General features: G+C 42.7%; 1 protein-coding gene across 1 annotated transcript in view; it reads left to right on the top strand.

Moving 5' to 3' along the window:
- Positions 1 to 22,259, top strand: part of lama2 (laminin, alpha 2) — a 168,922-nt gene extending 146,663 nt beyond the window's left edge. The window contains exons 60-75 of the mRNA XM_078290077.1: positions 1,208 to 1,363; positions 2,323 to 2,376; positions 6,524 to 6,675; positions 6,809 to 6,985; positions 8,647 to 8,842; positions 12,566 to 12,646; positions 16,078 to 16,190; positions 16,618 to 16,711; positions 17,262 to 17,357; positions 18,300 to 18,380; positions 18,529 to 18,606; positions 18,850 to 18,928; positions 19,173 to 19,304; positions 19,949 to 20,079; positions 20,354 to 20,573; positions 20,915 to 22,259. Of these exons, the coding sequence (XP_078146203.1) occupies positions 1,208 to 1,363; positions 2,323 to 2,376; positions 6,524 to 6,675; positions 6,809 to 6,985; positions 8,647 to 8,842; positions 12,566 to 12,646; positions 16,078 to 16,190; positions 16,618 to 16,711; positions 17,262 to 17,357; positions 18,300 to 18,380; positions 18,529 to 18,606; positions 18,850 to 18,928; positions 19,173 to 19,304; positions 19,949 to 20,079; positions 20,354 to 20,573; positions 20,915 to 21,075 (2,001 nt within the window). The 3' untranslated portion in view covers positions 21,076 to 22,259. The remainder of the gene's footprint in view (positions 1 to 1,207; positions 1,364 to 2,322; positions 2,377 to 6,523; positions 6,676 to 6,808; positions 6,986 to 8,646; positions 8,843 to 12,565; positions 12,647 to 16,077; positions 16,191 to 16,617; positions 16,712 to 17,261; positions 17,358 to 18,299; positions 18,381 to 18,528; positions 18,607 to 18,849; positions 18,929 to 19,172; positions 19,305 to 19,948; positions 20,080 to 20,353; positions 20,574 to 20,914) is intronic.
- The last annotated feature ends 1,438 nt before the right edge of the window (positions 22,260 to 23,697 follow it).

Genomic DNA, 23,697 nt, shown 5'->3' with positions numbered 1-23,697 from the left:
ATACATTTATTTTGCAACTATATAATAAGATGACACATTTAATCCACCCTCTGTCATAGAGGTAAGACTGTCTTCCTATAGTGGACTATCTTTAGATGCTCCAATCTATTTAAATAGTGTTGTTTGTGTGTGTGCATGTGTGAATAGAGAGTGTATGAATATATAGATGGCAAATTAATATGTAACACGAATATGAGTTGTGAAAACATCCTGAGGTGTGCGTAACCTAAACAACCTTTACCTCTGCTCTACCCATTCTTGAACCTCTGTCTGTCTCTCTCTCTCTCTCTCTCTCTCTTCTCTCTCCTCTCTTTCCCTCCGCCTCTCTCTCTCCCCTCATTTGCCATTCTTTCTCTGTTTATTTATGCATCGGTTTGCTCAGAAAACGAAACTGGCCTCGTCCAATACATGAAAGAGAAAGAGAGAAAGGGTGAGAGAGAGAGAAAGAGAGAGAGAGAGCGAAGACCGCTGGCTTCAAAAACCTGACGTCGTTATTAAAGATTCAACTTATTTTTTCATTTCACGCGTACACACACACACACACAGTCTATCTACGCATCAATACAGCCTTCATACACACCGTCGACTTTTATATTCACGTCATTCATACGGTTTTCCTTCTCCGTAAACACAAACACACACACACTTCTGTTAAATACACAATTTGCTTTTGAAGTTGTACGAGGCATTCACCGCGATGTCTGTTGTGTCATTCCCTTACACAAACACACATGCACCCATGCACACTCAGAGTGTATAAAGTGTGTATGAAGGTGCATAAAGGCCCAGGGTTGAGTGTGTGCAGAGTGGAGGTCGTTCTATTCATCTATTCTGTCTTTTCTCATCCTTCACCAACCACTCTGCCATGCTACAAAGACAAGGGTTTCTGTGTGTGTGTGTGTGTGTGTGTGTGTTATTTCCACTTTATAATCACAGGTCCTCGTGGATGAAAGGGAGCTTTGTTAGTTATTGTATAACAGTGTGTGTGTTTCAAGCGGTCTGTCTTTTGTGTGTGTGTGAAACCTTGACTTGATTTGACTATAAACACTGAGTGAATCTAGTCCGGTCTCATATTCCTGATCAACTTTTCCATCTAAATGTGATTTATGAGATCAGCAATTGAGTTTTATGACTAAAAAAATAATATATTGATTGATAGATTATGAAATACGTGCAAACTGCAACACTTTCTTTCTCTCTCTTTTAGAATCTCTACACAGTCAGTTTCTCTAAGCCTGGTTATATGGAGCTGGCTGGCCTCTCATTGGCTGTCGCCACGGAGATCAGCCTGTCATTCAGCACTCTGGCGGACACTGGGACCATCCTACTGGCAGTGGGCGGGGCTTCACCAAGCAGCCAGCAGGTTTGGCTTCACCAATTGTGTTAATAATAGAGTGCACCTAGAAATCGATTGAACAGTTCTCACAACATTTTAGTTAAAATAGGCCATTTGAAAAGTCACAAAAAATTCACACATATTTGTAATTACCACTAGGAATTTGGCGTGAGTGGCTTTTCCTCTTCGGCAGTTCGTATTTACAGAAAATCCGCAGCATCAGAGTACTTGAACGGTCTACTTGCAAACTAGCTCACCTTAGTTAAAATAACATATCTAATACCGCAATATTACACATCATCTAGAGTGATAGTAGGCTCCATGCTAACACTTAAGCATGTTTGTTAAGTGATAGTTACATAGTGATTCTGTCAATAAACTATTGAATCTTGAAAGTTGAAATTACATTTACACCTGATATTAAAATGCATCTGTGATACACACTGATTTCTCTTTCCCTCGCCAAACGGAGATTGCTGCAGATGGCACTTCCACTTGTAATATTTACAGGATTCCCACTGGTTCTAGATTTATATGAAATTTTGAGAAGTGGATTCCAGACAGGGGAAGTCAAGGAGTTCGCTAAGTTCTCTGGGAAAGTCAGGGAACATCAGGGGATTTTACAAATAGGTCACTTTACAGGAACACTTTACCAAAATGTACTTTCCATCTTTTTTCATGCATTGATTGCATTAGACATTCGTTTTCAGGCGTTTTTTCTACAGCGCAAACCTGACTGTAATAGAAACAGACTGTTTACCCCTTTAGGAAAACAACACATTTTCTTATGTGGTATCCAAATGTAAACACTGTTGAAAATGATCATATCCTTTTAATAGTGCACCAAAGTTATGCTGCCTTCAAAACAGAGGCACAGTCAGTGGAGATGGAGAGTTAGTAGAGCCAAAGTCCAAGCCATTCTCATTGATTTACATTCATGATATGACATGGTGATTATTTTCACATTTCTCTGAAACTCTCCACAGAACCAGAACACACACCTGCTCAGCCCCAAGAGAAGACGCAGACAGTCAGGAGAGGTGGGTTAAACACACACACACACACACACACACACACACACACACACATCTTCCCTAAATGAATGAAGTTTTCATAAGTGCATATTAATGAGATTTGCGTTTGTTGGCAACTGGGCTGATTGGATTGTCTTTGATCCAAAACACACAAACACACACACACACACACACCACACATGCTCATGCACAAACACACATGCACAAATGCAAAAAAGACTCATACACCTGGTGCATGCATGCACACTTTTGCATAATGGCAAACACACATGAACATTTTGCATGTGCATATACATACAAGCACATGCGTACAAGGCACACACACACACACACACACACACACACACACACACATTCTCTCATCCTCTACCTCCCCTCATCTCTCTTTCTATAAGAGTAGGTTGTTGTCTTAGTTGTACACACACACACACACACTCACACCCCTTATCTAAGTGAATGAAGTTTTCATAAGTGCATATTAATGAGATTTGAGTTTGTTGGCAACTGGGCTGATTGGATTGTCTGCTGGGCCAAACACACACACACACACACACACACGCTTGTGTGTGCGCACACACACACTTTAGGCCCCTATGCTTAAAGTAGGCCTAGCTACTTACTGCCCTCTTTCATTCTAATCATTCATACGTAAATAAATCCATTATCTTATCTCTATCGTCAACATTGTGTGTGTGTGTGTGTGTGTGTGTGTGCGTGTGCATGCCTGTGTGTCTCGGTGGGTCTGTGTGTGCATGAGCTAAGAAAGCCGTTTGCTCACATGAATGCAAAATTGATAGTGTGTATGGTTGTTGATGTATGTGTGTCTTTTATGTGTGTGTGTCTCTGTGAGCATGCATGTATTGCCGTGTGTGTGTGTGTGTGAGAGAGAGAGGACAGGGGGTTACCTCTAGCTTATCCATCATCACTGGTTGTTGGGTGCATAAATCTATTTATACTAACTATGCTGGCAGGCAGGGTGTGTGTGTGTGTGTGTATGTGTGTGTGTGTAGGTGTATGTGCGCATGTGTGTCTGTGTGTGCGGAGAGAGAGAAAGGTTAAGCGAGGTTAAAAACACCATCAACTCAACTTGGCCCTGACTAATGGATGTTTTAGAGAGGGACAGAGAGACAGAGGGAGAGAAGGGGACAGGAGAGAGAGGATGGAGAGATAGAAGAGAGGGATTTAGAGGTGAAAGGAAGGATAGAGGAGAAAGAACAGAGGGGCAAAGAAGAGAAATAATAGGTGGGGATAGAGGGGAACAATGGGGAGAGGAGGAGGAAAAGAGAGAGATGAAGGTAGAGAGAGTTACACCAGAGGAGGGGAGAAGGAAATGACTAGGAGAGAGGAGGAGAGGGAGAAAGGAGCAAAAGAGAGGCATGGAGGAGAACAAGGGATGGAGAGATGGAAGAGGAGAGAGTATGGTGAGAGGAGGGGAGATATGGAGGAGGGAGGGAGAAAAGGTCCAGGCCAGGCTGTAGAAAAGAGAGAGAGAAGAGAGGACGAGAGGAGAGGGTAGGTCCAGAGGGAGGACAGATGTAGCAACAGATGTAAACAAAGGCAGAGTGGACCAGTCTTTGGACGAAGATTTTAAAACACACACCCACAATTATCGTTCGCTATATGGAGGGATGAGCAGCACTGGAGGCCAGATTACTCGAACAGGCCCAAATGGAAGGATAGCCTACAGCAACAGGAGTGAAGCAACAGCCATGATATTGAAAGTAAGACCTGGGAGAGATAACGAAACCTTGCTGAGCCAACAGCAGCATTAATTGGCTGAGTTTGAAATAGGATTCTCGCATAAGCCGCCAGAAACGGCACTTCAAGGTTCCATCGTTAGCTTAGCTGCAATGCTAGCTACCGTGCCGAGAAAAATGTTTTGTTTCGCTAGCTAGCTAACTGTAGCAACTTACTTGTTGTTCCTATGCACTTCATGTTGTTAAACCTGCAATAAGGTTAGATATCAAACCTTATAACCGTCCTGAAGCTAATGTGTGCTATGTGGAGATTTTGAGACATAATGATATAAACCAATATCCACACAGCAGCCAGCTGTGTTGCTGTTTTCACCTCTTTTCTAAAGCTTGATGTCAAATTCTGCTCCGGAACAAAGGTCCTCCCGGTCCATCCAGTAGCTTATAATTTTTTTTTAAACTAGCTTGTCTCCTCCATCCCTGTTTAAAAGCGGTCCTCACCCCCTCCCATTCCTGAAAATGTTCTCGTAATGGCGGAATCAATGAAGAGAGCGATTAAACTTAGTAAAGTAGTAAACTTTGTGTTGTTTGTGGCACACATAGCCTTCAGCGGGAGAACGTTCTGGCAAAGTGAGACTGGTAACCGGCGAGACTTCTCTGTAGGTACAGCTAGCTTAGCTGTTAGCCTTTATGCACGGTGCTTCGCAGTGTTTGTGCTTGGCTGGCCTCCTTAGTGCAGTGGCTTTGCTGTGAGCTTGTTTACAAATGTGTTGCAGTTTCTGTCGCCCTCTACTGGTCAGAACATTTTGCTTATTGCAGGTTTAATGTTATAACATTATAATAACTATATCATTTTAGACTTATATCAAACCAGCCTCCCCAGTAAGTATATGTCAGTGTTAGATATTAGTGCTGGTAACATCATAAGAGTGGTTTTACCATTACAACCTGGGACCAAAGCAGAGACAGGAATGGACCTCAAACCCAGAATACGTATACCCATACATGTTTGAAATGATAAACTTCAAAAGGATTGGAATTGTTGAAGGTAGCAGAGGCAAGTGTGTGTGTGTGAATGTGTGTGTACTGTTCTGTATGTGTAGCGACATGTAGCATGTATGCAACGACAGTGTGTGCATGCTGCGTGTTTGGCTTTGTGCTTGTGTTTCTGCGTGTCTGTGTGTGTGTGTGTGTGTGTGTGGTGGTGCACTTTGTGTGTGTGTGTGTGTGTGTGGTGGTGCACTTTGTGTGTGTTGGTGTGCGTCTGTCTTTCGGTGTGTAGATTTATCTGTCTGTATTTGTGCATGTTTGTCTGTGTGTCGGCGTATGCCTGCGTGTGTATGTGTGATGTGAGTCTGTGTGTGTACGTGCGTGCCTTTGCGCGTGTGTGTGTGTGTGTGTGTGTGTGTGCGTGAGACGGCGCAGCGAGAGGCATGTTGTAGCTACATCTCAGTTCAATTTGTCCCCGACCTCAAATTGAAATTCCATTTTCAGGTGGTAAATTGTCTCCCACTTCGCCCTCTGGCACACAGTGAATTAAAATTCAAATTAGCCTGACCCTGCACCGCTGCTCTCTAGCACCTCTCTCCCTCTCCCACTCTCTCCCTCTCTCTCTCTCTCTCTCCCTCTCTCTTTCTTTCTCTCTCCCTCTCTCTCCCTCTTTCTCTCTTGCTCTCTGCCCTCTCATCTCTTGTTATCCTTTCCTCCTCTCCATTCCTCTCCTCTCCTCTCCTCTCCCACCTCTTTTATCCACCCTTCCATCCCCCCAATTTCTCTCTATATACCCCCGCATCTCCCGCCTCTCACCTCTGCTTTCCCCATTTTCTTTAGTCTCCTTTCTCCCCTCCCTCCTTTATGTCTCTTCTCCTCTCCTCTCTTCTCACCTAATCTCCTCTCTATCCGTCTCCTTCCTTTTCTCAACAAGCACTTGACGGATGGCGACGTGCAGGAGGAGGCCAAGCTCAGCATCAAACCAAACGAGCCAAATTAACATTTTTACAATATATTATGGCACAGTAAAAATCCATAATAAACCAGTTTGGAAGCTGTTTTGAACTGATATCAGGAAGATATTTAAGTCCTGATTTCACAAAACGATGCAGTTGTTTGCTGGGTATTGAGTTGCCATTTTTATTTGAATGTCATGTTTTGGACAGTGTTTTTGTTGTTGCTATATATTTATTTTTAACTGACTCTTGGAAGCATAGACTCTCTGTATCTTCTGTATTTAATCTAATATCCTCTCCTCTCCTCTGGCCCTGTCAGGCTGTAATGTTAAATAAATTGGCTTTTTTGGAGGTCTTGGCATCTGCTGGAAATCAAAGCCTTTCCCGCATCCATCTAGCTGATATTTTCCCTCCTCTTTCCTTTCCTTTGCTGTCCCCAGCCCCTATGTAACCTAGAGTAGTTTGGAGGTACAGATTTACTCATCTAATAATGTTCATCCCCCCCTCCTGCAGCCCTACCTATCGGTCATGCTGAACAAAGGCTCTCTGGAGGTCTTGGTGTTTACCGGCAGCCACAGCCCGCGTCGTGTCATCCGAAGACCCGACCAGGGCATCCTGCACGATGGGAGGGAGCACTCCCTGCGTATAGAGAGGCTGCCTGGCAGGTTGGTGTGTGTGTGTGTGTGTGTTGGAAAGGGAGGAGGGGTGTCTGTGGATTGTCGGTGTGTTTGATGGTTGTTTGCGTGCCTGTATTTCTCTGTATAATCTACTCCTTTAATACTCTGTGTGTGTTTTCAGATCCTTTGCAGTTCAAGTAGATGAGGAGGCCAAGAAGGAGGCGGGGCTTCCCAACGACCAGCCAGTGAGCTTGCAGCGTCTCTTCCTCGGTGGTATTCCTGCAGAAGTAGAACAGACGTCCAACAGAGCCAACGTCCCGTTCCAAGGATGCATATGGAACCTCATGGTCAACTCTGTGTACGTAACGTCTTTTCAATATGCAGTCAAGCGCCTATTTATTGGAACAGTGAGTTAAAGTTGGCCCTTTTAAACCACAAGCAGTGTGACAGTGAGTCAGCATTGGTCTGTTTACAGCTCAAGTTTTGGAACCGTGAGTTTAACTTGGTCTTTTTACAGCCTAAGGATTGTTATAGTAAGGTAAATTGGTCTTTCAAAGCGCAAGTATTGGAGCAGCAATCTTAATTTGGTCTTTTTAAAGCATAAGTATTGGAGCAGCGAGCTCAATTTGGGTTTTTTAAAGTGCAAGTATTGGAGCAGTGAGCTTAATTTGGTCTTTTTAGGACCTAAGTGTTGGAGCAGCGAGCTGAAATTGGTCTTATTAAAGCGCAAGTATGGGAGCAGTGAGCTTGAGTTGGTCTTTTTAAAGCATTAGTATTGGAGCAGTAAGTTGGTCTTTTTAAGGTATTGGTAGTCTTTTTAAAAAGATTTATTTACTTGGGTATTGAGATAAAGATAGGGTAAAGATGCAGTTGTCATTTCAAAGTGATGTTTTTAGGTTGATCATTAAGATTGGTTTTATTTTAGATCTCATCTCCCACGGGTGTATTTACTTTAATCTGCATCTACAAAACTTTCCCCCTCTTCCTCTCTATGTCTTTAGATTGTTTATATGCAAATTGTGGCTGCATTGCATCCAAATTCTGTCAAATTCTAATCACAGTGTGACCCAAACCACTTCTGGTGTAGAAGATCTGATAGCAATGCAAGCAAAATCCAATTTTTGTGCATCACAAATCTGTCACTGTAAAGTGTTGTGATCTGATAAAAAAAAAAAAAAATGCCTTGAAAGAAATGTAACTGTAGCCATCATGTTTTGGGGGTTTTGATTGATCCACAGTATAATAGGGATCTCACCTCAAAAGATGAATATGGGGCAAAAGAACAGTGTCAGCTTTCGATTATGGATATTTCTTGGCTTCTGTGTTCCACCATGTTAAAACACTGACACCAGCAAAAGTGACCAATTCACTTCCCCAATACTTTAACTCTCTGTGTCAATACTTTAAAGAGACCAGCTTAGCTTTAGCTCACTGTCCCAGTGTTTCCCCTGTAATGTTTTCAGGCATCGGTGTTCAGGACTAATTTTGACCTCCTACACTGTAAGGTCAAAGCCTAGTTAATATGTTTGCAGGTGCCAGTGATGATGGTGATGATGATGATGATGATAAAGGCAATGTCTCGCTCAGCAGCAACAGCAGTAATAGAGCTGTCTAACACCATAAACATACTCATAATTCAGAAAGGTCTCTCTCATCTGTGTGTGTGTGTGTGTGTGTGTGTGTGTGTGTGTGTGTGTCTGTCACCCTGTCTCTACCCTATCACCCTGCTTGTACTTGTGTGTGTGTGTGTGTGTGTGGTCTTGCAGTTTTCATGATGACTGATATTTGTTGTTATTTCTCTGCTTAGCTCTTATTTTATTTCCATTTCCTAGCACTTGTCTCTTAAATGATCATTTTATGGCCACAGGGATACCATGGCCTCTGACCTTTGACCTCCTTACTAGTGGCTGCTTGTAATTTGGGTGATCTAGGAATTTCAGCTCATTCCAAGTCACTGTGGACAAGAGCATCAGCTAAATACCTAAAGTTTAAAATGTAAATCTGTCTCCCTTCCCCCAGTCTCTCAGATTTCTCCCAGCCCGTGTCCTTTGAGAACGCCGAAATCGGCCAGTGCCCCAACCTCGCCCCCCCTCCACCTCCGCCCACTCTGCCACACGAAGGGGAGGAGCCTGAGGAAGAGAAGGAGGAGAAGGAGGAGTCCAAGTTGCCCCCTCCCACCCCGGCCCCCGGCACTCCTCCTCCAGAGGTTCCTACTGTAAGTGCCACAAATGAATGGAGACAGACACACACACACTGCACATATACAGACTAACAAACATACATAGACATTTTTCATCATTAATAATTAATTTTTCAACATAAAGTGTATGAAGAATAAAGGAAGCGCGTGAATAAATGAGGGATATTCATAAGACCCTGGAAGGTGTCTCCTATATAATGGCACCTGGTTTTCTTCTAATGGTACATGCACACACACACACACACACACACACACACACACACACACTCATACACACACATACAGTATATAAACATATAATCACAAAGCACACACAGGCTATACATACATGCATAAAAACATACATTCAAAAGCACACACCCCCACAAACACACAGACTCATACATTAACACATAGCTACAGACTAAAGCACACACACACACACAAAAGCCCACACATACCCCACCATATTCTCTCTTTTTCTCTATCTCTTTCTCTCTCTGTCATTCACACACACACAAACACACACACCCCTATTTCTGTGTGATAAAGTGCAGCCATGGCCTCGCTGTGTTAGCTTAGCGCTTCATCACACAGCAGTTGTACAGCCCATTAACTCTGCTTTATAGTCCCTTTAGCCTTGAGCCGCAAAGCTCCACCTCTGGCAGCCTGTCATACAGTGCAGAGCCACAAGGCTACGCTGGGCTAGCTCCGCTGGCCCATTGATGCTTTATGAGCCCTTAGCCGCCAAAACACTCCAAGCTAGCATGTAGCCGCTAAGCTAAGAGGCTGACAGCCAGTTAGTCATCCACTTCATACCCTGGGCATTTGGATAGGCGAGCTATGCTTTATATATTTAATATATTATGGGCCCTACAGCAGTCATAGGTTATCAGTTACCTGCTAAACTACACCTCTGAAACGCTGTTTGTCACGCAGTGCAGAGCCACAGCGCTATGCTAGGTTAGCTACTATAACTCTGTGGCTTGTTGCTTTATGGGCTGTTAGTTTGTTTACTTTATAATATAGACTACAGGCTGTTCGCAGCTATAATTCGAGTTAGCGTTTAGACGCTAACATACGTAAATGGCAGGCTGTTAGTCATATTTCAGCTCTGTACTAGGCTTGCAAAGGTTCATATCCATGACTTGCTGGTATGTTAGTGTTTTGTGATGGCGCCATGTTGAACATCGTTCCATTATAAGCACAGACTATACAATAAGCGAGGGAAGTGTTTTATGATAGCCTATATACATAACCCGCTAACCCGTCTCTGTATTCCAATGAAAGTCCCTTTCGGTATTTCTTCAGGGTGGGTGAATAATCCAAAAGTATTTCATCTTCAAGAGATGAAGTACTTTTATCAAGAGATAAAATACTTTTTTCAAGAGATGAAGTAGTTTTATTTTACCTGCCTGGTAATCAGGCGGGTAAGGTAAAGTTAGGTTTCTAAATTGTTGCTACTATGTCACATCTCTCTTTATCAGTGAACAAACGAAATTTCACCCTTCCATCTCGCCATGATTATTACAACCAACAGGCATTATTGGTACTCGGTATGTAAAGTTGTTATTTATTAAATTTGGGTTGGTAGACACATTCTGTTACCTAACTCTGAATGTTTCAACAAGTCAAACTGGAAGTCAATATGGCAGACAGAACAGTAATGTCACTGCAAGTCATGGATAGGCTACAGGCCTTTCCATTTAGCTGCCATCGTTCTTTGAGTTAGCATTTAGATGTAAACTTCCACTAATGTCAGGCTGTTAGTCATATATTGTAGATCCCCAGCACTAGGCTAGCTACAGTATATTTTATCTGCTATATAACATAGGCTACAGGCTGTTAGCAACCAGAGTTCTTTACGTTAGCTTTCAGATGCTAAGCCATGCTGCTGACAGACTGTTTATTGCACCTTATGGATGAACTATAGCTAGCCTAGCTCTGGGGGATCTGCAATATATGATTAACAGCGTGCCATTAACGCGTACTGACACAGCACTACTCTAGGCTATCTGCACTCAGAAGAAGGAAAGGTGTTTAGTACCAAATACAGGTGCCAGAGGCATAGGTCCAAAGGAGTTACAACCAGAAGGTGGGGGGCACCCAAGTGATGTCACTTAAACTTAACTTTTTACTTTTTTAACCCTAACCCTTCTAATCCAACTCTTCCTGTGGTCACTGTTTTTGTGTTTTAAAGAATCGTGTGATATAGCGGCATTGCGGTTATAAATCTATATTTCATTTTGGTTATCAGACAACAACATAAAAATGACCATGACAGTGATGTTGACGCATTCTTATGACATCAGATTTGCCACGCTACAGGGTAGTAGATGGTTACAATACTAGCTTTTCCCTTTTTAGCGTTTTATAATGCTAAATAATGCTAATGTAAAATGTTGTGGGACACCTTTTTGAACAACCAGTACATCATTTCTTTTTTAAATTAAGCCTCCTCCTTTGAAAGGTTTGTGATGCTGCACTGTGCAACAGTAGTAGTAGTTTAAAGTCACACTGAAATGAAAAATGACTTTCGCCTTTTTAGCTCATACTGTCATACCATACAACTATTTGACAATTTATGTCAAATATTGTAATGCCAATTATTGTGTTTTTATATCTAAATCTCATTATTTTTGCAAAATCTTTATTGGTGACATCGTGTACGAGGAGGTGACAATAAAAATTCCAACCAATAAAATCATCACAGATTTTGAACAGTCCCGCCCCTCCGTCCCTCCCATCAAATGAAACTTCCTTTCTCTCCCTAACTGATATCCCATTGGTTTACACTTCTGAATGATCCCTCCCCGCTTTATGTCCCGCTCCAACATCCTGTTTCAACGGGAAATACATCACATTAAAAAATCAAAATACTCTCAAAATGCAGTTTCATTGTGACTTTAAGACAAGTTTAATAGACATGCATGTCTTCCCCCACAGCAGTACGTGATAGAGAATGACACATATGCCATCACCATTATCAGAATGAAGAAAAAGTATTAACAGCTTGAATCAAAGCTGAAAGAAAACAGTCTCAGCATAGGCTTGAATAAAGACACTCCTTGTTGTCCGTGTACATCTACTGTACGTCTGATTCTGCAGATAGTAGTGAAGAACAATTTAGAGGTTGAAGTGGTTCTATAAAGCACCATTTAAGCCACAATCAACCTCTGGTAAATATTTTAAGGGTTCATTTTCAAGTGTACCGCTTTGCTTTTTCCTTTGCTTATTCTAATTGATGATATCATGACGAGGCTGTCTCCAATTAGTCTTTTAAATTACAACTCCCTGATTTTCCTCAATCATAGTGTAGCTAGACAATAACAAAATATAATATATGGTAAGAAATAAATTCTCAGTTGTGACAGAAATTTCTAATACTGAAAAAAGAGATGAAACAGATGGAAAAAAATTCAGTAATGAAAAGCAGATATTCAGTCAAGGTCAGATGAATGAAAAAGCTAGCAAGAGAATCACTTCTATCAAATATAGTTATATTTTGTTATTTTTTACTGAGTAATTATGCTTCGATTCAGGAAAAAGAGGGAGCTGGAATCCAAAGCATTCTCTTTCACTTCGTTAACCTCTTTGACGTTTCACTTTCATGACACCGCCGCCTGCCTGGCGCTGATTGGAGGGCTGTGTGCCTGTCATGAACACTGTAGCCATTCTGATTGGCTGTGTGGCTGTCACTAACCCCTGCTGCCCACTCCCCAACCCCCCCCCCCCCCCCCCCCGACTGCTGACCTGTAGGAAGCCACGCCCCTTGCCACGCCCCCTGTACCCACCGCTGCAGCCACGCCCGCCGCAACGCAGGAGCCCACCACTGACACGGTATACACACACACACACAGGTTAACACACACTTTGACACACTCTCCGGGGGTTTGAAGGAGTTTGAGTTCATGAACAATCAACGCACTTTCATTTAAGACTTAATTTTCCATTCACTCTCCATTCACTTGTGTGTCTTTTGATAATCTAATCTAAGAACATTATACTTCTAACACCTTGAAACTCTGACAAGATTTTCATGAACTCATCTTAAAATATTTTCAACAAACAATTTTGTATTGGCCTGTTTATGGGTCGGTCAGTGTGTCCACTTCCAGCATTAGGGCCTCAATTTGGAACACAAGGTAAGGTACTGTTCTCCATTTTACATGTATTTTTTATTTTTATTTTAACCTGTATTCATTCACCATTCATGCAGTTCCACACATAAACCATATGGAGCTGCCCAGTACAACCACAGTCTACTCTATTCTACTGGAGCTGTAATAGTTTCAATCCAAAAACCAGTTTCTAAACCGAGATCGAAGCCCTATTAATCAATTTAGTGACCATCGACATTAAAATAAGCAGCCATTTTTACGATCCTGGAATAGTTTCTGTGTTGAGCAGTAAAACATTTGTGGCTAATGTTAATTACCACCAGAGGCCACAACAATAGTACTTCTGAAACCTACAATAAGCAGAGCAGGCACTTCTGATCTCTGTGAGAGACTGGTAGTAACGCTAACGAGTGCTACACACACACACACACACCCTCTCTCTCTCTCACACACACACACACACACTCACACACACGCACGAGCATATACAAAGACCCGACTGAATGACTTCAGATTCTATTGGTGTGACCTCCAACCAAAGGCAAGCCACTCTGAATGGGAGACCGTCTTCCTATTGTTAGCTTAATGGAAAGACGGTGGAGAGGATGAGAGGGAGAGAGAGAGAGGGAGGGAGGAAGAGCAGGATGAAAGAGGGGGGAAGAGGGAGAAGGAAGAAAGAAGATGAGAGAGAGAGAGATGTGAGGAGAGAAAGATGAGAGAGCGAGGGGAGAGGAGAGGGGAAAGTCTTTCTGAACAGAGTGACGCCCGGTCTTTTGTTGGCTTAATGGAACGAGGGAGGAGAGGAAGAGGGAGAAGCAGGAGAGGAAACGAGAGAGTAGTCTCAACGAGTGACGTCTCCCTTTTGTTAGCCGGGAGGGGGAGAATGGGAAGGAGAAGAAAGGGGAGGTGGAGGAGGAGGAGGAGCGGATATGAGGAGAGAGCGTGATAAGAGGTGAGTGTCAGCTGTAACAAAGCAAGGTCACGGCGTGGGGAATGTCTTCACTTGAAAGTGAACAAGAGAGAAGAGGAGATTAAGACACACACACACACACACACACACACACACACACACACAGGCTCTCTAACTTTCTCTGTCACACACACTGAAAGCATGGCAGAGCAGTCTTGTTACTTAATAGGAGATGAATTCAAGAGGAGAAGGACCTGAAAGGAGACAGGAGAAGAGAGGAGAGGGGGAGGCGATGGGAGGAAAGGAGGAGGAGGAGGAGGAAGAAGAGAAGAAAAGAAAAAGTATCAGAGGACGGGACGTAGGGAGGAGAATAAGAGTAGGTGGGAGGAGAGGGTAGAGGAGAAGAAAGGAAAGTAGAGGAGATTGGAGGAGAAGAGAGGAAGAGGGGAGGAGGAGGATGGGAAAGGAGACAGGAGATGGGAGGATGAAGGGGGAGGAGGAGTGGGGAGGATAGTGAAGAAGAGAGGATGAAATGAGAGGATAGGTGAAGAGAGGAGAAGAGGAGATGGGAAAGGAGGAGGAGCAAGGGAGGGGAGAGAAAATAAAGAAAATAGCTGGAGAGGAGGAGAGGAGATGAGGAGGTTGGAGGAGAGGAGAGAAAGGAGGATGGAGGAGAAAGGAGACAAAGGGAAAGTAGAGGAGAGGAGGACACAAAAGGAAAGAGAGGAGAAGAGAGAAAAGGAGGATATTGGAGGAGAGAACAGGTGAAGAGAGAAGGGGAGGAGGAGAGGAGAAGAAAGGAAAGTAGAGGAGATGGGAGGAGAGGAGAGGGGGGCAGAAAATGAGACAGGGAGAAGGGGGAGATAAAGGAGAAGAAAGGAAAGCAGAGGAGATGGGACTTGGGAGAGGAGGAGAGATGAAAGGAGAGAGACAACAGAGAAGAGGAGGAACAGGAAGGGGTCAGGAGAGGAGAAGAACTGAAACTAGACGATGGGTGGAGAGGAAGAAGGAGAGGGAAGAAGACAGGAGAAGGGATGAGGAAGGGGGAATAAAGGAGAAGAAAGGAAAGTAGAGGAGATGGGAGGAGAGGAGGGGATAGGCGAGGAAGAAGAGGAGATGAAAGGAGGTAGGAGAAGAGAGGAGATGGGGAGAGGAAAGAGGGAGATGGGAATAAATAGGTGAGAAGGAGAGGAAGTGATGAGAGAAGTGGAGAGGAGAAGAAAGAAAAGCAGGGGGACTTGGCAGGAGAGGAGGAAAGGAGAGAATAGATGAGAGAAGAAGTGAGTAGGAGATGGGAGGAGAAGAGAGAAGAGGAAAGGATGGAGAAGAGAAAGAGAGATAGGTGGGGAGAAGAGCAAAGGAGGGGAAAGGGGAGAAGAGAGAAAATGAGAGGAGTAAAGAAAAGCGGAGCAGAGGAGTGTAGTTAAATAAGTGGCTTCATGACTGTTACAACACTGACACCTTCTGGCCACTGGCTGAACTACATCCATAATAATGTGATACTTTGCTGATCAAAGTAGGGAAAGTCTTTTCATTGGATTGGTAACAGCGTCAGAAAATAAAATCATCTATGGCAGTAACTGATTACACTGTATTTGAGAAGGAGCCACTTAAAAACAAAGAGGCAGTGATGAAATATGGTTCTAGTCAAAGACTTTATCACCATACATGCTGTAACTTACTGGGATCATTGCACCTTTTCTCAAATATTTAGCATTCTAATCTTCAGTATAGGCAAACTTACAGAACTTTATATCCACTTCACCTTAGAAATGAACTTCAGTTTGAACTTGCAAAGAGATGTCAGATTTATGAAACTCATTGAAGGGAGGAGAGGAGGCATGTAGGAGGGAGAGGGGGAAAGGAAAGAAATAGAGCAGAGTAGAGGAGGAGGAGGAGGAAGAGGAGAAATAGGGGATAAAGAGGGAGAAGAGAGGAGTCATGGAAAGAAGAGAGGCTCTGTTACAACTCTGACACCTTCTGGTCATAGGTGCAACTGCACTCTGTAGGGAAGTAGTACATGACAATGAAGTGATATTTACATATGTGTATTACATTTTAGAAAATCTACCTGGATTTTATCTTCTATGTCATCTTAAGATTACTTACGTGACCTTTATAAAACTCCATTCACCTGCTTTATATAAAAGACTACGACCGTTTGATTGTCGTGTGCTGTGTCCAGTCCTTAAGGTTAAACCCTATCAGTTTGATTGACATGTGTCTTGTCCAATCCCTAGGACTCGTGTGGCTCGGCCGCGGCCCCAGCAGTGCTGGAGCAGGCCTATCAGTTTGGACTGACCAGGAACAGCCACATGAGCTTCGCCTTCGACGACACCAAAGTCAGAGAAAGGTACGGATTCACAAGAAGTCACTCGCTGCTCTTCAGTGTGATGCCCACAATGTAATACAGTTACATTTTAGGCATTAAGGTGATGCTCTTATCCAGGGAAACGTACAGTGAGGGTGCAGATTTTACTGACCAGAAACTTAAATGTCCTCCAAATCACTGGAAAGACACATATTCCATATTGTGTTAAATACAGGTCATTAAAGTGATGAGAACATATGGATGGGAAAATATTTTTGTCTGTTTTATATCATTATTAAAGTGAAAGAGATGTTCAAGAATTCAAATCAACAACAAAACTCCTTCATGCAGAATCAACGACATCCAAGGCCACATGTTATTATTATTATTAGTGATTACTGCCATTGGCTTGCCACTGTATTTATAATTAAGGACCTTGTGTGTGTGTGTGTGTGTGTGTGTGTCTCAGGCTAATATTGGAGTTTGAGCTGAGAACTAAGGAGGTGTCTGGGCTGGTTCTCTACATGGCAAGAATCAACCACGCTGACTTTGTTACCATACAGGTATCTGTTTCTCTCTGTGTTTTTTCCCTTGACTCTATCTATAACAAACATCACCTCTCTATACCTGGACTCTATACCTGGCAATCAAATCTCATCCAAGTTTACAGTGCTGGCAATTACACTAATGTCTCAAATTTAAGGTGGTCGCATTTGTTCCTGAAAAACAACAAAATATGTAACAGAAGACCAGGCAAAGATGGTGCATTTATCATCGGAATACAGGAAAAGTTATGACACCTTCAACAAGAAGAGACAGAAAATGTGGATTTTAACATTGGGGAGTTATAACAGTGGGGTGTCTCATCCGGTGTCTGCCTTCCCCTCTGTTTCCATCTTTGCTCTATGGGCTCTATCTCTGTGCAGAAGCTCTTCTTGTTCTCTCCCTGTTTCTCTCTCTCTCAGTCGATCTCTCTTGTACTCTCCGTTCCACCGAGCAGATCCAACAGGGCCATGTGCCTTGGTTCTGATCTGGTTGAAGGCAATGTTAAGCATGTCTCCTTGTCTTCCTCTCTCCATCCCTCCATCCCGCTCCCTCTCTTTCTCCCTCTAGATAAAGGAAGGCCAGGTGTGTCTGGGTTATGATCTGGGCCATGGAAACACGTCCGGCTGCGTTCCCTTCTCCATCAACGACGGGAACTGGCACAAGGTGGGACAGCGCTCGCTCATTCATTCACTCATTCATTCACCGTAGGCTAGTAGGTTAAAAGATTCTGTCACATCTATTTGGTTCTGGTAGTTTAAGACGAGGGAGCAGTTTCCTTAATTTCCTAAGAAATGCCTGAATTTCAAAGATGCTGCAACAAATCTTTGAAGTGAGTGTATATTGGAAACTGTGAAGATGAAGCTGTAGAAAACATCCTCTGTTTCAACTATGCTTAAGTTTGAAAACCACTGATCTATGAGTTTTCTTCTCTTTGCTCTTGTGCATGAATATTGCATGAGACCAGGTGTTTATTTGAGGTTTTACAGTACTAATTAGGTATTGATGTTTTTCGAGTTTTTACTTACTGGGTTTTTATTGTGTTTGTTTAAGCTGCTTCTGAGTTTGGAAGTCAGATAATAACAAAATGTACCCGGTAACAAAAGTAGTTTATTGGTGGCTGTTGTTTATTTTGTAAATCAAGTGGCACAGAGCTAGTTTGTGTTGCAGCAGCAGATATTTTAACGATATTATTAGCCAGACGTTGCTGTATACATCATTTTCACCATCAGTTTTTGACATGGCTTCCATTCTCTGCCCCTAAACGTCTCAGCAACTCTCAGCAACTCAGGTATCATAGAAAATCCCGACTTTCCCAGTGGAATTCACCACTTTGTGTATCGTTCATGTGTGCTCAAATCCTAATTCCGATATTACGACAGCACCTGAAGGCAGCATTTGTCTCGGTTTATGTCCATATAACACGTAACAAGTAGAGGCTGTCGATACGGTCAAGTGATTGTACTTCTCTCTCCATTCCCATCTTTATCCCTATTTTCCTCTCTTTCTCTCTCCATCCTTCCCTCTCAAACTCTATTCAACATCTTTCTCCTCCATCCATCTCTGTCCATCACTCCATCCTCTCTCTCTCTCCCTCTTTCCTCTCAGATCCGTATGAGTCGTAACAAGCAAAGAGGTCTGCTGATGGTTGATGGACGCTACAGTAAACAGATGATTAGTCCTAAGAAGGTAAATTCAATTCTCTTTCCTCTACATCTTTTTTTTCTCTCTCATGATATGCATCCATTTTTTCCCCCATATGAATGAGTGTCTTTATACCTGTTTGCATTAGAAAGTTAAGTGTTATATTTAGTAAACTATCTCCTCTCCTCTCCAGGCTGACCTGCTAGATGTGGTGGGAGCGCTGTATGTCGGTGGATTACCACAAAACTATACCACCAAGAGGATAGGACCGGTAAACACACACACACACACACTCATGTCTCAATTCAGTTCAACAATAACAAGCAAAAAGAACAGATTGCCAATCCATAGTTACTCTTCAATCAGTACTGTAGCACATTTCCCTTAATGTATGACAACAATCGACACATTTTGCTGCGAAAACTGCAGACATAGGGAACTTTTTGGGGACTGGGGAGGTTGCTGAACTTGTCTCTCTCTTTGTCTCTCTCTCTCTCTTTCTCTCTCTCTCCAGATTCTCTACAGTATCAATGGGTGTATCCGCAACTTAAAGATGGTGGGAGGTCCTGTGAGCAATAAGGCAGGCTCTACAGGTATTGTATTTGTACTGTACTTATTTGGATATATGTCACATTTTTCCAACTATCATTAATTGTTGTGTGCATTAGAATACGTGCGTGTGTTGCTTAAGCATTGGCTGTTATGAGAGCTAAAACTTACATTTCAAAGTTGTCAATTTGTCTTTTGTTTGTCTCTTGCAGAAGTACAGTGTTATAGCTATAGAAGGGGTTTTGATATCTGTCCTCTATTGATTTCTCTCTCTGTCGCTCTTCCTAGGTCGCTCTGAGGCCGTCATTGAGGACTTTAACCTGGACATGGCTGCGCCTACCTCCAGTCACATGGTAGGAAGATGCTTCGTCGCCACGGAGACGGGAACCTATTTCGCCGGCACCGGCTTCCTCAAAGCAGGTGAGATGAGATACATGGAGAGACGAGGCTGGGCGGGCTACGTCTCATCCAAACCACGTATTTGTAGATTGTCCGTGTAGCTGGTAGGGATTCAGTGTCTCACTTCTGGACTGAAGATGATGCAGAATTGTATATTTTTATCATGAAAAATGTTACTATTCTCATTTGTTTGGATGGTCGATGGCATAGGGATTTATTTAAGGTAAAATGGCAAAATACAGAGAACACAGATAGGCAGAAAGTCTGTTTGTTGGTGGGTACATGATACAGAGATATGTAGAGTGAGAGAGTGTACAGAGAGTACAGCTTAATATAGCAAATGTTAAAATGTTATGTTTCTTGGTGGGACTGTTCTTCCAGTGAGAAATCAGCTGAGTCATGTTGATCTTTGTTAGCTCTACAGTTGTTCTAATTTTCACATTTTTTCCAATTGCGGAAATGGTGGCATTAAAAAAGTCTTAAAAGGACTTAAATTGAACTTGGTGAAACTTGCAAACACCCTGTGGTAGCCATGTCGAGCTACAGGCTAGCTTGTGATTCTGAATTCACTGAGATCCCAAAAGCTCCCATTGCTTCCTGACAGTTTTCAATAAAGTTGTATTGTAAATATGATAGAAAACTAATCTGTGTGTCTCTCTCGCTAGTCGCTTCCTACAGGGTGGGTCTAGATGTGTCGATAGCGTTGGAGTTCAGAACCAGCAGAACCAATGGAGTGCTTTTGGCCGTCAGTAACCAAGTTAACGACGGACTGGGACTGGAGATCAACCAGGGCAAGGTACATACACACCCAGAAACACACACACACACACACACACAGTCAGTCAGTCCGTCAGTAAGTCCAGAATTCAGTGGAGTGATAGATTTTTGTCTCCTCCCATTAGCTACAATTTCATGTTGGAAAAAGTAAAATTAAGTAAATTCACTTTGCTTATATTTCTTTATTTGACATTTTTAGACTTATGATCACATAAAGTACCTTACATACATCTCAAACAACAACTGCATATTTCCTTTCTTTTCTTGCTTTAACATTCCTTTCACTCCCCCAGCTCCTGTTCCACGTTGACAACGGAGCCGGGCGAATCACGGCGGAGCACCAGCCCGAGGGGGAGGGCTTCTGCGACGGCCAATGGCACTCGGTCACCGCCCACAAGCTGCGCCACCGGGTGGAGCTGCTGATTGACGGGAAGAAGAGCCAAGCGGAGAGTCCCAACGCCCGCTCCAACACCTGCGACACCAACGACCCCATCTACGTCGGAGGATATCCTGGTACGGGCCTCTTCTGACTGGGCTTGGGCCGATATTCCATAATATCAAATATCACAATATTTTGTGAATATCGCGATTTTTTCCACGGTACCGAATATCGGAACATAAAGCACACACACAGAATCACACAAGATCCTGACTATGCAGGGGAGTAGCCTGTTATGGAATAAAAATGCAACTCTTAACTGTATGAAAAAAGCACAATCTGAAACGCGGTCTGTGCTTTCTCGTATCTACACTTTCACGTCTGTGTGTGCATGTGTGTGTGTGTACGTAGACTTCGGTAAGTAAGTTCTTTTAGTGAGTTTGCATTCTCTCTCTCTCTCTCTCTCTCTCTCCAGACGGAGTTCGTCAGGTAGCTCTCTCCACCAGCGCTTCCTTCAGAGGCTGCATGCGGAACCTGAAGATCACCAAGGCCTCTAAGACCATGGAGGTGCAGTTCAACAAGGCTCTGGAGATTAAAGGAGTCCAGCCGCTCTCCTGCCCCGCTGCAGCTGCCTAACTTAATACCCTCCACCACCCCACTTCCTACTCTGTCCTTATATCTCCCTGTGGAGTATGGCTGCAATTTACAGTTGGCCAGGATTCCTGCACATGCCTGGAAAGTATAAGAAAAATTATTTTGGCAATTTCCCTGGCCTTTAAAGCTGCACTAGGCAAGATTTTTATGTAAAAAAAAAAAAAATAAGCCCGTCTTATCAGCCTAACTCACAAAGTGGGGCTGGACGCTGTGGATTCATCCTATTTGGCCAAATGAAATTTTGCTGTCGGGTTTGGTCGCTGGCAGGAAACCTCTTACCTCCACCTCCACCGGACGCTAAGAAGAGTTTACACATCATCTCTCGCTGCCATTTGGGGCCGCCAATGTGCGAAGTTGTGTGGTGCAGTTTTAAAAGTGGGAAAATAAAAAAAACTCTCTCCAAAAACATTGGAAAGTTTGGAAAAAAGTCTTGAAATTCACTCTCACACTGTCAGTTGCTAGCAGCTGACGAAGACTGTGTGTCAATAAATCTGTAATGTCTACAAACCGAAGTCTTGAAAAGTATTTTGAAATGCAAAATGTATAGGAACCCTAGTTTGTCCAGCAAGTCACATGCAAAGGTATAAAGTTAGGATGTTTGTATTGAGACCTGCGCTGTGCTTAAAGGTGCTTACAATAATACTCAACTCGGGGAACACATTCAAGCTAATTATTCATTGCTATATGTGTGATTATGTGGATCAGCTTTTTTCTCAGTGAAGTGCCTCTTGAAGTGAAAGAACAGGGTAAATAGAATCGTGCAGTTTTACTATTAAACCCCTGTTACACAAACTTATCGCAGCCTAACTCAAAATTATACTTTATATCTGTGCTGTGATTTTTCTACATCAGTGATATTTCATCAGGGTCCTTCATAAACCTTGTTCCCTTTAAATGAGTTGAGAAAGGCTGCTTGATTTATCCATTAATGCATTTCTTAACATTTCACAGTGTTTTATCAGCCGATTGGTTTGGTCATTAAGGCCAAATTCCCCACAAGCTGGAGCTCGTGTTAGCAGGCAATAACTGCGAGAAAAAATGGCAAGATGGCAAAATCGGAGGCACAAGGTTTCTGCAGGACACTTAGCGGCATCCTGTGTTCTGCATGGTGTGGTTGAAGACATGTAATCAGCAGTTTCTGCAAATATATTTCTGTTGGCATCAAACAGATTGTCCTGCCTTTGCTTTAGCAGCAGAATGTGATGATGAGACAAATTCCCTTGACATTTTGAATTTTAGCCATTCATTTTTCTTCACAGCTGCCATATTGCCCTTAAGGAGCACACTAAAACCCTCAAGCTCCGGCAGCACCTGCTCTGCTGATACTGTGCTGTCACCAGTGTAAAACATTGTGTGTGTAATAGGTTGGAAATCGGCTAAACGAACAGTTTATACTACAGTTTATAATGCATATTACTTAGCTATATACCTGTGTGTGTGTGTGTGTGTGTGTTTACATAGAAAAGAACAGGAGGCATACTTGATGGTAGGATGGAAGGAAACATGGATGAAGGGAAAGAAAGGAAACATGGAAGGAAAAATGCAGGAATCATGGAAGTTAAGAGGGACGAAAGGAAGGAAAGAAAGAGGGACTGAAGGATGGAAGGAAACAAGGCTGCAACAAAGAGGAATGAAAGTGGGAGGAAGGACTGAAGAATACAAGAACACAATCTCTTTACAACTCTAAACAGGTTAGGACACATCTTGAATTCTCCTGTAGTCTCATATAAGTTCCGTAGATCCCAAACTTTTGTAATATCAAGGGCCAACAAGTAAATCCGCATTAGACCATGGATTCCCATTTGATTTAGTCATAAAGGAACCACATCTGGGTAGATTTTTGCTGTTAGACTTGGTACAGAATTGTACCAACTGTTCTTCCAATGGTTTTATTTCCCAAACCCCCAAATAGACTCTCATCAGGCCATGGAGCCCCATTTGAAAGGATTCAGTCTCTTGAAGTTAATCCCATATGGGAAGATTTTAGCTGTTGGTTTAATTGTGTAATTGTAGTGGTGAGAGTGAAACCTATGATTAGTCATTCTTATACATTCTCTATTGGGATGACTCAAATATTCTGTTCCTCATTTTGCTGGGGACCCCCTGGAATCCCCTCAAGGACCCCTGGGGATCCCTGGACCTCACTTTGAGAACCAATGTACTGTACTATACCTTGGGGAAGTAGTGCATCCTAACACATTTTAAATGACATGACAGAAGTCACTTAGTCTCATATTAAGCCAAACAGGTGACAAATTCTGACAAATCTACTGAGATGTGGTTCCTTTATGACAAAATCTTATTAAATGGGGATCCATCATCTAATGCAGATCTATTTGTTGGTCCTTGATATAATTCTACTTTTTTTTCAGGGCAGTTTCACTTTTCTAGATCTAATTTTCTAGAAGTAAATGACAGAGTAAGGCAAATCACTCCACTAGTATCAAGCAAATTCTGGAATCAAGTTGATTTGCATTGGAAACAAGTGGAATTATCTCATCCCATTGACAAGATTTAGGAAAAATAAAATACTAATCCTGAGCACTAGATCAAATGACATGTTAAGATTGTTTTTTTGTTATAATGGGAATAGTGAGACTTGTG

Source organism: Centroberyx gerrardi, chromosome 18 (assembly GCF_048128805.1).
Source record: "Centroberyx gerrardi isolate f3 chromosome 18, fCenGer3.hap1.cur.20231027, whole genome shotgun sequence".
In the NCBI taxonomy this organism is placed as follows: domain Eukaryota; kingdom Metazoa; phylum Chordata; class Actinopteri; order Beryciformes; family Berycidae; genus Centroberyx; species Centroberyx gerrardi.
The sequence above is the reverse complement of the archived record's forward strand: the minus strand, read 5'-3'. Positions and strand labels throughout refer to the sequence as shown.